Source organism: Strongylocentrotus purpuratus, unplaced genomic scaffold (assembly GCF_000002235.5).
Source record: "Strongylocentrotus purpuratus isolate Spur 01 unplaced genomic scaffold, Spur_5.0 spur5_scaffold_6, whole genome shotgun sequence".
Classification (NCBI taxonomy): domain Eukaryota; kingdom Metazoa; phylum Echinodermata; class Echinoidea; order Camarodonta; family Strongylocentrotidae; genus Strongylocentrotus; species Strongylocentrotus purpuratus.
Window position 1 is genome coordinate 16,710,047 of NW_022145612.1, and position 17,708 is coordinate 16,727,754.

General features: G+C 36.0%; 2 protein-coding genes across 2 annotated transcripts; both read left to right on the forward strand.

Annotated features, from left to right (window-relative positions):
* The first annotated feature begins 2,384 nt into the window (after window positions 1-2,384).
* LOC115918308 lies at window positions 2,385-5,864 on the forward strand. The gene is made up of 6 exons (XM_030972947.1): window positions 2,385-2,555; window positions 2,882-2,980; window positions 3,420-3,526; window positions 4,064-4,286; window positions 4,740-4,798; window positions 5,088-5,864. The coding sequence occupies exons 1-6, from the start codon at window positions 2,515-2,517 to the stop codon at window positions 5,468-5,470; spliced, it is 912 nt and encodes a 303-aa protein (XP_030828807.1). The 5' UTR covers window positions 2,385-2,514; the 3' UTR covers window positions 5,471-5,864.
* Window positions 5,865-10,947: 5,083 nt separating this feature from the next.
* LOC100890531 lies at window positions 10,948-16,355 on the forward strand. The gene is made up of 6 exons (XM_003728131.3): window positions 10,948-11,163; window positions 11,677-12,062; window positions 12,410-12,508; window positions 13,353-13,459; window positions 14,207-14,423; window positions 15,286-16,355. Exons 2-6 carry the CDS (start codon window positions 11,695-11,697, stop codon window positions 15,299-15,301), a joined length of 807 nt encoding a protein of 268 aa, XP_003728179.1. The 5' UTR covers window positions 10,948-11,163; window positions 11,677-11,694; the 3' UTR covers window positions 15,302-16,355.
* Window positions 16,356-17,708: the final 1,353 nt, after the last annotated feature.

A 17,708-nucleotide genomic window follows, 5' to 3' on the forward strand; every position in this document is an offset into this window, starting at 1 on the left:
AAAAGCAAACTTTGTTTGTAAGACTTGAAGTTATTTTTCCATAAGGACCCCCGTCATTGTGTTTAATCTTCATGCCATGGGAAGATTTTTGTAATTCAATACAAGTGCCAACCTCTCGATGACAGAGTGCCCCTTCCTCATTGAAACGTGCCCATCAATAATGAAGAAAATGTCCCGCTTTTAGTATGTGCAGTGTATACTTTGATCCATATTTATAAAATATATATATATTATAGCAGCTGGTGGTTTATACTGTTTTAGAAAATTACTACAATTCTTGATGTTTTTAGGGAGGGGACACCCCTTCACATCTACATACTTCAATTTTTGATTTATGACTAGGAAACAATGTTCATATGAATGAAAGGGAATTATATTCTTTGTACATTTAAAGCAAGGATTCACATTCCCTATACATTGTGTCGTAAGCCCCTTTATTAAGAAAATATATTTCCTTGAATCTGCTCTTGTGAGTTGGTCTAGCGATAAAGTCGGCTCTCTTTAAATACTTTTGACTCTGAACAAGGTTCGAAACCGAGTCGCATCTTTCGAATGATGACGTTAAAGAGGTGTCGAAGTCGAGTGGATGAAGCACTCATGGCCCTGGGAAGCGGGGGTGCTGGGGGTGCTGCAGCACCCCCGGAATTTTTCCAGGGGGGGGGGGCACAGCACCCCTGCAAATTTTTGTGGTATGATATATTCAATGTAAATCATTATGCTTCGTTTACAAAATTGTCACACAGCCGTCAGCCAAAAATGAATATTAGAAAGACAAAAATTATAACGTTTATTTCACAAAATCCCATGAAATGTATCACTCGAAAAAATTTGGTGACCCAAAATGACAGACCTAACCCTCCCCCCAATACCGATGGACCAAATTTTCAAATTTTGGGACACACAAACAAAAAATATATATGTCCTGTTACCCCCCCCCCCCCCCCGCTTATTCAGCGGCTGGCTGAATCGTTGCGAAATTTTTGGGACCAAAAGATTTTTATAAAAAATGGCCTCTTACCCCCCCCCCCCCCCCCCCCCCCCCCTCCCAATTTGGTATATTGTGTGGGTGTGTGAATCCGATGACCGGGGTAATGATAATATCTGTAAAGCACTTTAATACAGACGGCATTCCGTAATAAGCGCTATATAAATCATTATATATTATTAGATTTATATTAAAGATTGATCCCTAGAACTGATGTAAATAATCATATCTGTTCGCTCATGTTGACCCACATTTGGCGCTCAGTTTCCCTATGTACGTCATGTACGTTTAATGTACGATATTTAAAGATGTTTAAATTACACAAATCTATATCAAAAGTACTGTTTATCAAACTAAAGAGCCAATTATGTACTAAAATGGTATCTTTTGCACATTTGCTCTACCCACCCCCCCCCCCCCCCCCCCCCCCCTCGGCCTTGTCCCAGCTCACCATTTTGAAGAAGAATCGAATTGCCCTTTCTCACAATGAGCATGCTGAAATAGAGAACTTTTAAAAAGTAGAATAATCAGATTTGGTCATATCAAGCCCTTTGGGTTGGGTGGGTAATCAACTTTATTTTGGAGGTATGAGCAATTTCAAAAATTGAAATTATTTACCGACGAAATTATTAGAGAGTGACTCGTCGAATTATATTTGGATATCGTATACGCATGATGAGTGGGAGGATATTTCCTTTTTGTGTTTTTTTAAATTTCTAGGCCATCATATCCGATGAACTTGTTATCCCAGACGCATCAAACTGGTGGATATGTCTGATTGCTGGACCCAGAGGAGAGGATAAATAGGAGCTGGTGTCTGAATACCAGTAACAAAGCTCCGAGAAAGGCATCAGTGATCTAGTCCTACTTCAAATCTGCTACAGAGACAGAAAGACGAATATTTGAACACCAAAGAAGGTAAGCTTATAAAATGGTTCTTTTAACTTTTTCTATTCTATTTCTAATGTTTTTTTTTCTTCAAGATTTGCCATTCTTCATTCCCATTAAAAAAGAACTGAAGATTAGTAACTATCTACGAAATAAAATTGCATTAAAATAAAGCTTAAAACAATTTGTTTTCATCTAAAATGATGTGTTGTGAAAATATTATCAGACATGCTGTATATATAGAACGAATCTCCGTATCTGTATTATCTAATTTTTTAACAGGTTATTGATTATCTTTTATAAATTAAACTGTCGTTGTTTCTGTTTCAGATATTGACTGACAACAAAACTGAATCATGATGAAGCTGAACATTACCGTCATCGTAGCTGTGACCCTCCTGATCGTGGCATCCACAGTCGGCGCCGCCCCAGGAGGAAAGCATGGACCAGGAGGCCACGGCCATGACCATGATCACGGGCCGGGGCCGGGACACGACCACAGACCGGGGCATGACCACGGACCAGGACCAGGGCATGACCACGGACCAGGACCGGGACACGACCACGGGCCGGGGCATGATCATGGACCACGGGGGCACGATCATGGGACTGATCACGGTCATGCAACCGATGCCAATGAGATGGCTTCCCTTGAGCCAGGAAGGTGCACTAAGATTGTCAGGTAATTAGCTCATGTCTTTAGTATTTAGTATTACCATAATTATTATTTAGTTTCAATGTACGGAAAATTTGTTTCATTAAACGTCATTGTTTGATGTCCTGTTCTGATCAAAGAAATAATTTGCAATCATTAGATGTAGTAGAAGTAGTAGTAGTAGTAGTAGTAGTAGTAGTAGTAGTAGTAGAAGGAAGAATATAAAGTTTTAGCAACTAAAAAGTGTTTACTTTCTCTCTCTCTCTCAGCAATCGGTCATTCAGGTAGCCGCTAAATAAGTTACTTTTATTTTCACATTATATGAGACATTGTTTTAACTATTTTATTTACAGTGCTACCATCACAGTGATGCAATCGTACCAGACTCAGAAAAGAATATCAACCAAGACAAGATGTGGATGGCTTCATCTAGCATACTGCAGAAAATACAGGTAAATGAAAGGTCAATAATCGGGTCACTCCCAATTGTGGAGTTAAAGGGCTCTCGAGAGGAGGAGCCCACTCCCCCATCGGATGACAAGAAAGGGAGAAGGGAGAGAGAGAAAGAAATGGGGATGGGGTAGATAATGAGGACAGAAGATGATGGATGACCCGTATTCTCTTATTACATCCATATTATATTGCCCCCTCCCATAACACCAGAACCCCGTCAAGGTTGGACTTATGCTGTGCCACTATAGTTTAAACTATTCTTGGGGAGGTAAAGTTAATTATAAATAATTATTACATAAGTACATTTCTCTCTCTGCTCATCATTCATCACATGATTTGCACTATCATTACTCTCCAGCCAAGCCAATACCCTTTCCTGATTCTTACAGTTTCATATTAATCAATCATGTGATAATATTGTTATCTCCCGACATTTAGGATGACTCCTCACGTGGCGTACAGGCAGGCGACAAAAATTGTTTACGTCAATGCTCGTAAATGTTGTGTCGGCTTCATGGAGGTGAACGGTGTTTGTGAACCCCAAGGTGAGATAAATGATCTAATCACTATTATTTCATTATTGCTCATATCTTAATTATAATTGAGTATAACCCACGTGCATCATAACAACAAGTAAATTGAGCTTAATCGTTGATAAATGACAGCTTTTTATCCTCGAACCAGCGGAAAGATGTGGTTTACGAGTTGTTCCAAAGTGCACAAATTCCATTTTTATTTCATTTGACAAGATTTTAATCTACATATTCCACTCTCAAAAAAGGTGTAGTAAATGGAAACATGGTGAAACGAATTCTTGAACGAATTTAAGTTTTTCAGGGCAACTTGAGAAAATTAGCTATTTAACCTGTGTAATAACATAGATAATAGGACAGTGTATTTATCCATTCTCATGGATTCTCTATGTGCGCATTATTTATGTTTCTTCATATTATAATTATTGTGATTTCTATATCTACAAACTACAAGCTTTGTCTATTTCATTTCATATGAATATAGTCACGTAAGATAGTTAGGCTATACATTATACTCTAAGTTTATTTTTGTGTCATTTAAAAAAATAGGAGGACGGACGTTACCCCCACCGACCACCACTATCACCGCCCCACCAGCCCTCACCACACCCAGAGACGACAGGATGCCCGACGACGAGATGAAGATGATTGATAATTCCCTGCAGAAGTTCGTCTTCTTCATCATCGTCCTCGTCGCTATCCTTATCATTGGTATCATCATCGGAGCCGTGATCGTGCACCTGTGCGGAGGACGAAAGGAGGTCATGAGGAGGTATATTAAGAATGATAACAGATGTCGTTAGAGCACTATTGAGATTGGGAGGGAAAGGGGAGGGGGTTTGGAACCATAACTGTTTACAAGTTAGAGAACAATTTTCGAAAATCGTATTCACTACCATTTCAATATATCATACAATTATAAGAATTGCCAAACATTTTACGCCAAAGTCCAAAAAAAAAAAACCGGAAACAATCGCGACAAAAGGGCCTTCAGGATCTTATAAAATAAATCATTTATAAAATGTTTCAATAAATATTTACCGATGTATTCATTTTCTTAAAAAATAAAGAAATGGCAAAAACAACGAGCCTGTGAAAAACATATTATGATACATAAAGAAGAATCACATTTTAGTAGCTGGCATTGTAAACATGGTTTTCGAGTTGTCGTTACGTGTGTACATTCAAAAGGTCATACAAGCATTATTCGTATTTCCATCTACAGAATATCAACTAGGAGATTCACCAGAAAGACGAAGAAGGAGACAACCAAAGATGGAAACGGTAAGATGATTATCATTACCCCTATTGCTGAGAAAGTGTGCAACATGAAACGCATGTAACATTTCCTCAATAACATAACAGAAGAAATTATACAAGTTTCCATTTGCTGCAATTTAAATTTAGCTCACAAATATTCATTCGTGTAGGTGAATCAAAAGTTAAAACTACTTTTATTAAACTTTAATGATATTAGGGTTATATGAAATAATCATAAGCGACTTAATAACAATATTTATACTAGTGCATATTAATCTCCTAATATGCCTCTTTTCTTCGACTCGTATTTCAGGTAAAACAAGCACCGAGACATCAAAGAATGACCTACCGCCTCGCTACGAGAGCTGTAACAAACCAACCACATCAGATTCTAAGGTCGGAGTAGCCTACCATCCCAATGGTCATGACCACGCCCATGGCCACGCCCACGTTCACACCCATGGCCACAACCATGGCCATGTCAAAGACCACGCCCATGGTCACAACCATGGTCATACCCACGACCACGTCTATGGCCACGCCCATAATGCATCCCAACCCACCGCACCACCATACGGTCTGGAGTATGCTAACGTCGATTCGGACATCGGCCAAGCAAAGAGCTGTGAAAGCCAAGCCGGGTACGTGGAGGTGTATGAGTCTGATCCTCTACCTACCAAGACTGGGCATCACTGAGGACTTTTACCTGTGTAGGTAGAGACTTATTAGAAGGCATTTCCTTTTACATTGTCAACGACCATTGTAGGATTCAGCGACTTAGCATAGAGATCGAAGTAACTACGTCTAGCAGATGGACGAACAGTCACCGTCATGTCTACTCGCATTAAATCATATGAACATGTATAAATTTCATTCTAACTAAGAATGTAATATTGATGTAAAGGCTTTAATTAAATGTACTTTTCTATTGGACTTATATGCTGTATTATCTCTGATGATTCTGAATAAAATATAAGATTATATTTCAAATCTTTTTTAACCGTTAACTCATTGCTGCATCGTCCCTTTCTTGTATTAGAATATGACGACATACATTGAAACTGATATTTGCTTTTATAAATAAATTGATTTTCAGACTTAGAAATAGAAGGTGTTTTTGATTATTGATTAATACATTGATTGATGGGTTGATTGATAAATTGATTGATTGGTTGATTGGTAGATTATTCGATTGAGTGAATGAGAGATTGAGTGAAAGAGTGAGCGAGGGAGAGGGTGGTTGATTAATTGATTACTTTACAAATCAAGTGGGTGAGTTGATGATCAATAATTGATAAGCGCGTTGAATGAATGGATGAAATAAATAACGCACAGAGAAGTAATTGCTCGATTGGTTGGTTGAATGGTTAAAACTTATCTGGTAACTATTATATTGGTCGATTTTATGGATTGATTCATCAATGGCTTGATGGATAGATGATAAATTCAATGAGAGGTTGGTAATTAATTGACTGATTACTTGATTGAGTGAATTAACTAATTGATTGATTGATTGATTGGTTGATTGATTGATTGATTGATTTGTGGACTGATCGATTGAAATATTGATTATTACAGAGTATGGTAATATCACATAATTTGATTGTTGCTCCATTATCCCAGTTTCGATGTGCTCAAGAGAAGATAACTATTCTTAAACAATTTCCTCGAAGCAGTGCTCTTGATCTTCATCTGTTGACATATTTTTTAGAAGAAACTAAGGCCTCTTACCCCGATACCAACCTTTCTGTCTCAAAACATTCATGTTAAGCATATTAATGGCTCACTTACAAATGGGAAAGTAAAAAGAAATTGTCAATTTTGTTTCATTCCAAATATTGATTTCATCACCAAAATAACTAGATAAGATACAAAAAATGAGGATATTCGGGTATCTCCTGTCCCAAATCACCCATAATATTGCTGCCCACCTCGCTCGCTTCTATAAAGAAAAGATAAAAGACACTTAAAAGGGAAGGCCAATCTGATATTGAGTCGGTTTTAATAGAACCAGTAAATGAGCAAAACAGTTCAGTAAAAGTTTTAGCAAAAAAAAAAAAAACGATTAAAAACAATAAAGTTATGAATTTTTGAAGGTGCGATCAAACAGACACAAAGTGGAAACTTTGTGACGTATCTTGCGAGCTCCTCTTCCATTTGCCCTGAACTAAACATCTTCAAAAATATATATTTTCCCTTAAGAAGATTTCAACTATACATTCCCTCTCTACGAAAAAAATCTGTTCCGTCATCAATAACTAAGAAAATGAAAGTTTATGAAATTTTCTGTACAGAGCTAATTGGAGAGGTGCTCGCAAGATACGTCATGGAGTTGCCAATTTTTGTTTGATTTATGGCAACTTCACAAATTCATAACTTTCTTACTTTCATCGGAATTTGCTCAAACTTTCACTGATTTGTTTCTCTCATGTTCTGCTTCTCTTAAAACCAATCAATATCAGATTGGACTTTCCCTTTAAGTATAAGACGTCATTTCATCATCAAGTACACTAGATAAGATATGAAAATCATAATAATTATTCAGTTACAATGCTACCCAAATATGAGATTATGCTTGCCCGAATATCGAAACTTTAAAAATACAACCCCCCCCCCCTTTCCGCCTCGTACACTTATGTTTGTCGGTCTGAAAATATGAACCATACTTCGGAACACGGAAAGTTTTCTTATTATCTCTCTCTTCATTATGTTTCATATTGAAAGTGAATTAATTAGTTAAATTTTTCCCCTAATTTCAGATAATTTGATCTCGAGAAATGTCAACTGTAAACTTTATATAGATTATTATTTGTATTCATATCTTCCCTATACATTGTTTGTGGTCTTCACTTCTCAGTGAAATCCAGTACTTTATGTGCAAATTATGGAATAAAAAACACATTGTTTTAATGAGAGCTTCTTGCCATACATGATTTTCCATATTTTTAAACATAGAGTATTTCAAATTTTAATATTGGATCGTCAATTTCTTGCAGATCATAATGAAAACATGAAGAGCGTATGAACAATAGCCTAATGTTTGTTCAGGGTTTGATGGAGGAAGTGTTACCCATACAGGCTAAGGATGTCCGTTCGAGTTTTAAGCACGGAATTGATCTTTGTAACCAATCCTTCAAAAACAATATCTACACGATGAATCGACGTCTTTTTGCATATCTGGTCAATAATATTGAAGACATAATCCAGGTCAACTTGAAACTCCGGATCTGTACTTCTTCCCCAAATAAGATGTTGCTACGACGCACTTTAAAAAAGTTCATAAACTCTTGTTCTTGGAGCCGTTAACATCGAAGAAAGTACGTCGGTAAAGGAAATGATAATTGCTTGTCCCTCATTTTAGAATGGAATGATACGTAATTGCAACAGTGAGCAGGAACCTTAAATTAGACCCCTTTTGTCTGATTTCAGAAGTGTTAAAATGTCCGAACATACAATACAATACCTGTATATTTTACAAGCAGGATACTAAAAAATGTCTCTCTTGATCATATTACTTCGCTTCGAACAATGGTAAAAAATAAAAGACATGCAGATGGAATCAAATCGAGGGTACTATTATTACATACTCTAGGAAAAGTCTTCCATCTTACGTGGAAAATGGATATGTATGTCACTCTCTGGTCAAATACATTGCTGGTGATCGTTTCGGCTGCCCCCCCCCCCCCACCCGACAAGGTATTACGCCATAATTTTTTACCCAGATCTGCATGCCCTCATTTTATCATGTTTACTCGTAAACATCTAATAATGATGATGATAATAATAATAATGAAAGTAGTAATAATTATACATGATTACGATTACATGGTACGGCTTTGAAAGGGGAATTCAACCTTGTTTCAAATTGATTCATATTTCTAATTGCAAGGAGTTATGGGAAATAGTCATTACGGTGAGATGACAATAACAAATCCATTGGTGGGATTTCGTTCCGGATGTAAATCATGAATCATTATTCATATTGTGGTAACATATCATAACAGCTCGTTGTTCACACATTCCCCATATGACTCATGACAATACAAATATACATTTTCTAATACACAGTCCAACCCTGTTTAATCTATATACAATTATAATGCTTTATAACAAAGAATACCTCGTTCTGAGTATGTAGATAGGGAGGTTTTTTCACGAGCCTCACCTCCAAAGCCACCAGGAGATAAAGCCCCCAAGAAAATATTTTAAAAATCCCCCCCCCAAAAAAAAAAATAATAATAAGAAGAAGAAGAATAAGAATAATACTATTAATGATAATAATAATAATAATACAAATAATAAAAATGAACATATATGAGTTTTGTAAAGCGCTGAATCGACTTGAAGCATAATGCTCAAGGAGCACTTAAGAAGAAAAAAAGAGATCACATAAAAGCATTTACATTATAAACAAAGACACATGAGTAAGATAAAACAGTAATGACAGAACAACAATATGCCGAATGAAACAGATACGTTTTGATATTATTTTTAAACGCTGCAACTGATCTGAATAAAAAAATCTATTCAAACTTCAAATGCTTTTCAGACAATGATATAAGAAAATGATCCTCATAATATAGCTAGCAAGTGTAACAAACATTCAAAGTATTAAAATCCTATTCAAAGTAACCATTTTCGATAGTGGGTGATATTTTATTTCAAATCGGCCACGTTATAGTAAATTGAAAAATTTCACGTTATAGGGATTCCCAAAAAGTCTCCTTTCCTAAGCCCTTCCTCAGCTCCCCGTGCAAAATGTGCCTCCTCAAACTTACGGATAGTCAAAATATTATTTTTGTTATAATTGCTCATTACAACGTCCCTTTGCACAGTATTGTGAGCGTTTTATAAATTATTACCATGCATTAGTATACAAATAATACACACCAGTGAGGGCATTAGTAAGAATTACCCACACAAGGTACCTTTGGAAAAGTCTAACACGCCCGAGGCGATAGCCGAGGGCGTGTTAGACTTTTTCAAAGGTACCGAGTGTGGGAAATTGTACTAATTAATGCCCGAACAAAATGATGTGTATTATTTGTTTTATAAAATTATAACGTGGATCCTTGTTATTTGATCAATCGCCCTCATCTCAAACCAAAGGCCCGAATTCACAAAGGAGGTTTAAATCTAGCCCATGGTTTAAATTCTCATTTACATAACCCATGGTTTAAAATAAGCGCTAATTGAGGCATACCATGCCTTGCGCGCGTCTAATATTAGACCCCTGACTTAATTTTAGCTAGATGTGGTAATGACCGGTCATTACCACTGGGTAATGACCGGTCATTACCCAAATTACGCGTTAGGCAAAATAAATGCCTGGTCACGTGTACGCTTTCAACCAATCATTTGATTAGGATCTACGTCATCATCTTATAACACGGAATAGCTTCGATAGCCGTTGTCGAAACTTAGCATGCGCAGTGCATGTCGTGAATGAATCCGGCCAGGTACACGTTTAACACCCGGGTCGAGAGAGACAGCTACGGACAAAATGCTTCGTGTAAAAAAAATGCAGTGCACAGAGATTGAACCGTAGACCTTTTGATTGAGAGCCATATAAATGTATTGGTTATATCGCAGTTATTCCACAATAATTCTTTCCCACCGGAGAGGACTCTTTCAAAACATGCACTTTTCATATATTATTATGATGCTTTCGTGAAGTGAGGAGAGAAAAAAATAATGAAGGGGGGGGGGCGTATAAACACTCGGAGAATGAATAATGAAACATGGCATAGATTTGTATGTTATGCGGGGAAATACCAATGTTCCCCTTCATCATGATTACGAATACCTGTACCATCATTTCTCTGTGATTTGGAGATGACTTGCAGCACAGAGCTTTTGAGATGAATACACTATGTCAACAAAAGTATAAAAATATATCAAAAGTTCACTCAAACTCCAGACAATATATGATTGGTTGTCACGGTGACAAAGTTATCCCACACAACCAAAACAATAATGAGTCTACATATTCAATATGAATCGATTGTTTTGTGTTATTGTATACTAAATAGTTATAATAAGACTATAAAACTAGGTTTATCATCATAACAGTTTGAGTGGGTGGAAGTTCCGATTTTGGAATTTGGAAGCGATGTCACGTCCGGTTTTGGCAGACCACTTTCACTCGCGTCTGATACTAGGGCCCAACGCCAGCCAGAAAAGGGATAAAATAGAGTGTATCTGGTGGTGGTGGTATTATGAGCTGGAGAGAAAGGGAACATAAACTAGTAGTCTCTAAAGCTGCAGGGTATTCTTAGGGCAGATCTTTCCTCAACCTTACGCTAACTTTGGCATCAGCATCTACCTGTTTCGTAACAACTCAGAGGTGTCTTCTTTGATAGTTTTCACGTCAAATTCTAATAGTAGAGGTAAGCAAGGAGGCATAATGCTGAAATTTGATTGATAGATTGATTGAACATAATCTTTCTTTTTTTTATAATAAAATCTGTTATCATATCACGTTATCATAAACCATTGTTGCGAAGTTAAAACATAGATGTAAATACTACATTTAGTAGGCAACAGCTATACGCAGATCTATATGAACGAACATTAATATCAAGCGAATCGCATGCAAGTTTAGTTTGGGTATTTCAAATACACAATTAGTTACCTAATGCCTGGAGATTAATGTATATTAGCATTAACATGTCGTTTCATTCTGTCTTATATCTATCATTTCATTCTTTTTTTCTATAAAATAATGTATTCCTTGTTTATGCTAACAAAAAGTATTCATAAAAAAAGTATTGCACCAATTATATCATAGTGGTCATCGATTTTAAGCTCCAGTGAGATACGTATTGATAAAAGGAAGGTTATATTATCCAGTGAGTTGAATTCTACGATTTAAGAAAAAAAAATATTGTTTACTTATTTAGAACTCCTTGAGTAACAAGATGAAGCCTTCATCGGTCTTTTTGCTCGTCCTCGCTCTCGTCCTCCTCGTCGCCTACGCCGATGCTTCGGGGAAGAAAGGGAAACATGGCAAACCCGGAGGTAGAGGGGGACTAGGAGGAAGATCACGAGATCACCACGATCACCACCACGATCACCACCACGGACATGATCACGACCACGACCACGGACATGATCACCATCAGAACGATCACGGTCATGGGCATGATAACCCCCATAGCACAGGGTCCCAAGGACATCAAAGTGAGCACGGTCAGTACGATCGTCATCGTCGTGACGTCATCAACGGGTCGGAGCAAAATGATACAATGACAACCCTAGAACCAGGAAGATGTACTAAACTTGTCAGGTAAATTGTGATCGAGTTTTCTATTTAAAACATTATTATTGTTTGTGTTTATAGTATGATCATATTGAATTTAATTTGATTCAATTCTCTTTTCCAACCGTGATGAAATGGAATCCATGAATTGAATGAATTGAAAAGTAAGACGAAATATGTTTTTACATGGCTCATTTTTATAAATATATATATTTCTATAACCAGGGATATGTGAGTTTTTTTTAACTCACATATCCCTGCTATAATATACGAGGTACACTTTACTATAATTATACTAGTTTCCACATCCATTACATTATTAAAGTGGCTTGTTGAATTACTTCTCAATATGCAACCTTCCATATTCTCTACAGTGTTACAGTCACATTCGCCCAGTCTTTTCAGAAGTCAAGAAAAGTGCCGAAAATCATCAAATGTGGATGGCTTCATCTTGCAAAGTGCAAAGTCTACAGGTAAGCATTGCTATACAGAAAAAATGATAGTCCCATTCTCTTTTGGATAAATATTTTATGTTAACACAGGCATACCTATTTCACATGTTTAATTCAATTTTATTGTAATGCTGGACAGAATAAATTCGGAATAATCTAATTATATATCAAATAAGTTGCAAATATATTAGAACATTTGAAAAGTGGTGAAGCATTATGTTTATATAATGTATGATTGCAATTAACATTGCTGATACAAATGAATCTAGAATGAATTGCTAGAATTACAAACTTGTGGTGTCATGACATTGCTGAAGAAGGTCACACATTTGTCAGACATTTTGTATCTGATGGGAAACAAATAAAAACGCAACATGCTCTACTCTGTCAAAACCTCTTGACTATAAACACAGGTGTGCAGATTTCTTTAATTATCAAATCACATCAGCGCCATCTCTTGTACGAGAACAGGCATGAAAGGTTTACGATAATTTGTTTCTTACATGATTACAATAAACTAATTTAGTCCATACTATATCAAGTATGCTGACAAACAAGCAATACTCATTCAAAATTCGTTACTTTGTAAAGAATGGCTTGTTTAAATTGCATATATATCTCAAATATTTCAATATCTAGATTTCAAATATTACTGACATCGGGCGTCAGTATGACTTTGCAGGCAATTATGATTAGCCTCGTTTGCCTAGGTAGCATAACAACGTTCGTAATAGCTTTTCTCGATAATCTCAACTAAACTAAGCAGTATATACAATATATTTAATACAAAGTCCTTAATTGTGATTTGTTTTACTTCTTTTTAACCATGTTAACTTAATTCTTGATGTGTCTCTATATATTCCAGACTAGAATATGAGACTGCATACCGTCAGGCCACTCGAGTCCAGTATGCCATCGTGAGGAAATGTTGCCCAGGCTTCATGGAGATCAATGGTGTTTGTGAACCAATAGGTTAGTATTTAGTCCAGTATAATGACATTTTTTAGAAATCGATTTAGCATTATTTTTTTTAAATTCACTTTGATTTCATCTTAAACTCAGTAAAGAAATATTATGGCAACATTTCCAAGACGAAGGTAACTAGGTGTCTGACCACCTTTAAATCATTTTTTGATCGATTGATTTATTCATTCACCAACAACCGAAACAATATGACATTTTTTTCACAAAATGTCTTCACAGTAGTAAAGAAATATTACACAATCAAAATGTATGCTTAAGGATGAATGGGACAAGAAAATAGCACATGCGTTAGTCGAGATTAATTGAAACATATCTTCACAGCCGGATGGCTGAATAGTACTAGTTTGCATATCAAAAGTAGAGTAACAATATACAAAAGTACAATTTCATTTATAATGTTTTTTCCCCGATCAAGATAATCTTTTACTAATGAACAGAAACCACCCGGAGTTTAGCATATACTTGCCCAACTGTTAGTTGGACGCATAATTACCCTCATCACGCCCATGTCAGGCGGTTTTTTTTTAGACCTCATATTTTTTTTTTTTACTGTGAAACAGTTCTAGACTTCATGACGTAAAATATACTAATGTAGGTATTTGTCTTGATATAGGCCTTTAATCTAAAGCATGCCCTCAGAACGTCTAAGTTGACGTCTTGGATCATTATGCTTGTACCTCTGATGATAAGACGTATTACTAAGAAGTATCTTACTATCATTAAAAACAAACTCAGGTGGAAGAACAACCCCTCCGCCCACGACGCCGCCCACAACTCCCGCTCTAACCACAACGATGATGATGACGACCACCGATGTACCAGACGACTACTGGATGATGATTGATAACAAGATTCAGAAGATCGTCTCCGCCGTCATCATCATAATCCTCATCCTCTTCACTGGGTGTTGTATCGGGGGCTGTCTGCTCTACATCTGCAAATGTTGCAAAAAGTAAGGAAACATCCAATCAGTTGAAACCTCCATTTGTAAAACTTAATTAATACTTTATGATAATTTACTGGCCAAATTTACAAAATAGTATTGCATAAATTTATAGGCAATTATAGATACATTTAAAATCTTCTTGCGCAGTACTGTAGAGCGTTTAATTGAATAAGACATTTCAATTTCTATGAAGTAACACATGGAATGAAAAAAAAATATCAGTTAGACTTCCAAATGTTTTAAATTTTGACTGGATATAAAGATCTTGAACATTTCGCTTTTCAAAAGTGCGTTTGCTTCGCTCTCGTCGAATGATGGCGTAGTTTGTGGTTTGGGACAAGAATATTGTAAATCCCGTGAATAATAAAGGATAATGGATAATGAATATAATCTCCTTGGCACAAGCTTTCTTTTATTATTTTTTTTATGTAAGAAATACGTTTTGAGTAATTTCCTGTCATGAGATATCCCATTTTCAATTTTCGTGACAAGCAAGTATTGTGTTTGTTAATGCATTATTGCTTTATCATAGTATCGTTTTCATAAAATGTGATCTAGATGCAAACAACCCTGATTAATTCCTTTATTATTAATAAACGAATTGTATATATTTCATAACTTTATTGTGCAACATAATTATAACAGACGATCAGGAAGAACGTTAGGAACAACAACCAAAATATATCTGCACCATTATAACCACACACCGAGTGAATGTTCATCGAAGATACCCGATATTATTTAGTCTCAAGCGGAAATCCGTTCCAAAAATCTCATTGCCGTATTATCTGTTCCCGGAGTTGGATACAAAAATGAAGAAAACAAATGTTAATGACTTTGAATATTCTCCATCTTTTCTGTTCTACAGAGGCAGCTACGTGTAGTCTCCAGTTCAGCCTCCACTCATTGCTCCAAGCCTTCATGATATTTGGACATCAGTCTCATGTACCGATAACTTCATTGAGCGTTCTCTGCTGACTTTATGTTCTTTAAACTTTTTTTTTGAATGAAATGAAAAACGAGCCTTTCCTGTTAAACAAATATTTCTTTGAAGAGACTTTAATAACGTTTGATATCTGGAATGTAATTATAAGTATACAAATATATTTTTGTTTGGTACTATTCTTAGTATGAAATATCTTTGGTTTCATAAAGATTTTTCAATCACATCTTTAGGAAACCAAACATATTTCATAATTTTCACGTGGTAAATTTCAAATAGATTGTGGATTGCAAGTTTGAAATGTTATAAGAGTATATTTTTTGTTTGTAATACCGCAAAACGATAGTCCGATCTTGATACTATGAAGTAACTGTTTCATGAAGTTGATGTTATCATTTCATATCATCTTTAAAAGGAATTATTTGCCCTTTCATTCGGATAAATTGGTAATATTAAACGTTATCTCTCTTTATAGATATATCTACACTGTATCTATCAGTCTATCTTTCTGTCTGTCCATCTATCTCTCTGTCTATCTGTCTGTCTGTCTTTCTGTGTATGTTACTCTTTCATTCATTCTCCTTGTGTCCGAATACGATTTTTTTTCTCCATTATCCACCGAGTACTTATCTTTGTGTTTAACTTGCATAATAATTGGTGAAATCGCAGTCAGGCCGGTCTTCGATTGCAATGTATATAATGTAGATACATTCTTTATATTGATATTTTTTTTCTAAGATTATATGTACATGCACTTTAAGTTGTATGGAATAATGACACTAATCCTCAAAAAAGATGATATAATGCAAATTTCAAAGAGACTACATCGTCATGAAACCTATGTTAAAATTAATTTCTTTGTGGATCCTGCCTTGTCTTATTTTCGATCGAGTAATAATTAGAGTCGAAGAGAGTATGATCATATGTTTTGTTCAACGCAAATGTTAACATTGAAATAAAATTATACAATAAAGTGTACATATTTGTGACTAAGACCTACAGCCTGTGTTGTTTAATTATTGATGTGTACAACATGAAAGCAGTGAGTTATTCGTGATATTTGAACAGTATATGAACCTCGTGAAGAGTAACCTTGCACCGATGAAGAGAGATCCATACATCCATGGTTTCCATCTTAAAAATAAACCTTTTGACTGTGAACGCGGAAGGATACCAGGGTGAGCAAACGAACATGAACCTCACATCACATTGAGAGACAGGAAGATCACTCCCAGAACACACGGCTCAAAACCCGTCCGCCGAGTGCAAGAAGGGCGTTAACTCTCTGTTCAAGTACTCGACTAATCGCCCTTCTGGCTCTCAGCACATATTATGACTAAACATGTAAACGTTCAAACATCGTCCTCCTTGCTATTTCTAAACATGAAAGCAAATCTACAGGTTTAAAGAGTTGAGTAATGTCTAGACAGCACATCATTAATAATTATAAAAAGTATCATATTTCATGTAGTTTTCTCGGAGTGTAAAGATACATTCATATTTCAATATGTTCAAATTGAGCATTGGTTGTCAGTTGAAACAAATTCGGCAGAGGCATCGCTAAAAAAAAGTTGTTTTATGGGGGTCGCATCAAATCGGGTAATTTTGTAAAGCACTTAAAGACATCATATATGTGTATTATTAAAGCAATATATATAAGCGGAATATTATTATCATTATCTGCTGGAAAACTTTCTTAGGAATAATTGGGAAAGAAGGGGTAAAATCAAGTCTATTTTGCCAAAAACGGCCTACAGTAAAGCGCAAACAAGGTCCCCCAAATTACATATGCTAATAACAGAAACGGATTTGCCGACAGAAATTTCAAATGGTAAATTCTAGTGATGCCTCTGAATCCCGTTGAGTGAGACATTGTCAAAATATGAACTGCCATTGATTATTATTATCAACGATGATTTATTAGGTGAAAGAAGTTAGATTAACTCGTTAACAACTCATGAACAGAGTATTACTCCCTTGGTAGAAAACAAATAGATCTGATGTCGATTACTGAGAGCAAGAAAGGCATTAACTCTACCATTGAACGTTAAAAGGGTTTACATGAATGCCCTTCTGGTCCTTAGCAGACGATATCTGAGCTACTCTCTTTATCATGTTTATGGTAACGGATGGGGATCTTTGTTCTCAAAATCACATCGATGATTATGCTGTTAAGGGATCAAAGCTGGATATACCGGCTTCTCGACAGCTGGTAAGGGATTCATAAAGAGGTGAACTTGGAAGGGAAACTGTTTAATGACTGATCACGCTAATAAAGGTCAACACGAGAATCATGATACTGCAGTAGTAGGCCTATGACCTATATATGAAGCGCAAACTTCTCATTC

Excerpts from the sequence above, each read along its gene's own strand:
- LOC115918308 (XM_030972947.1), top strand. The coding sequence starts at position 2,515 with ATGGCTTCCCTTGAGCCAGGAAGGTGCACTAAGATTGTCAG. Across the intron at positions 2,981-3,419 it reads GCATACTGCAGAAAATACAG|GATGACTCCTCACGTGGCGT; the intron begins GTAAATGAAAGG and ends CCCGACATTTAG. Across the intron at positions 4,799-5,087 it reads GACAACCAAAGATGGAAACG|GTAAAACAAGCACCGAGACA; the intron begins GTAAGATGATTA and ends CTCGTATTTCAG.
- LOC100890531 (XM_003728131.3), top strand. The coding sequence starts at position 11,695 with ATGAAGCCTTCATCGGTCTTTTTGCTCGTCCTCGCTCTCGTCCTCCTC. Across the intron at positions 12,509-13,352 it reads GCAAAGTGCAAAGTCTACAG|ACTAGAATATGAGACTGCAT; the intron begins GTAAGCATTGCT and ends TATATATTCCAG. Across the intron at positions 13,460-14,206 it reads TGGTGTTTGTGAACCAATAG|GTGGAAGAACAACCCCTCCG; the intron begins GTTAGTATTTAG and ends AAACAAACTCAG.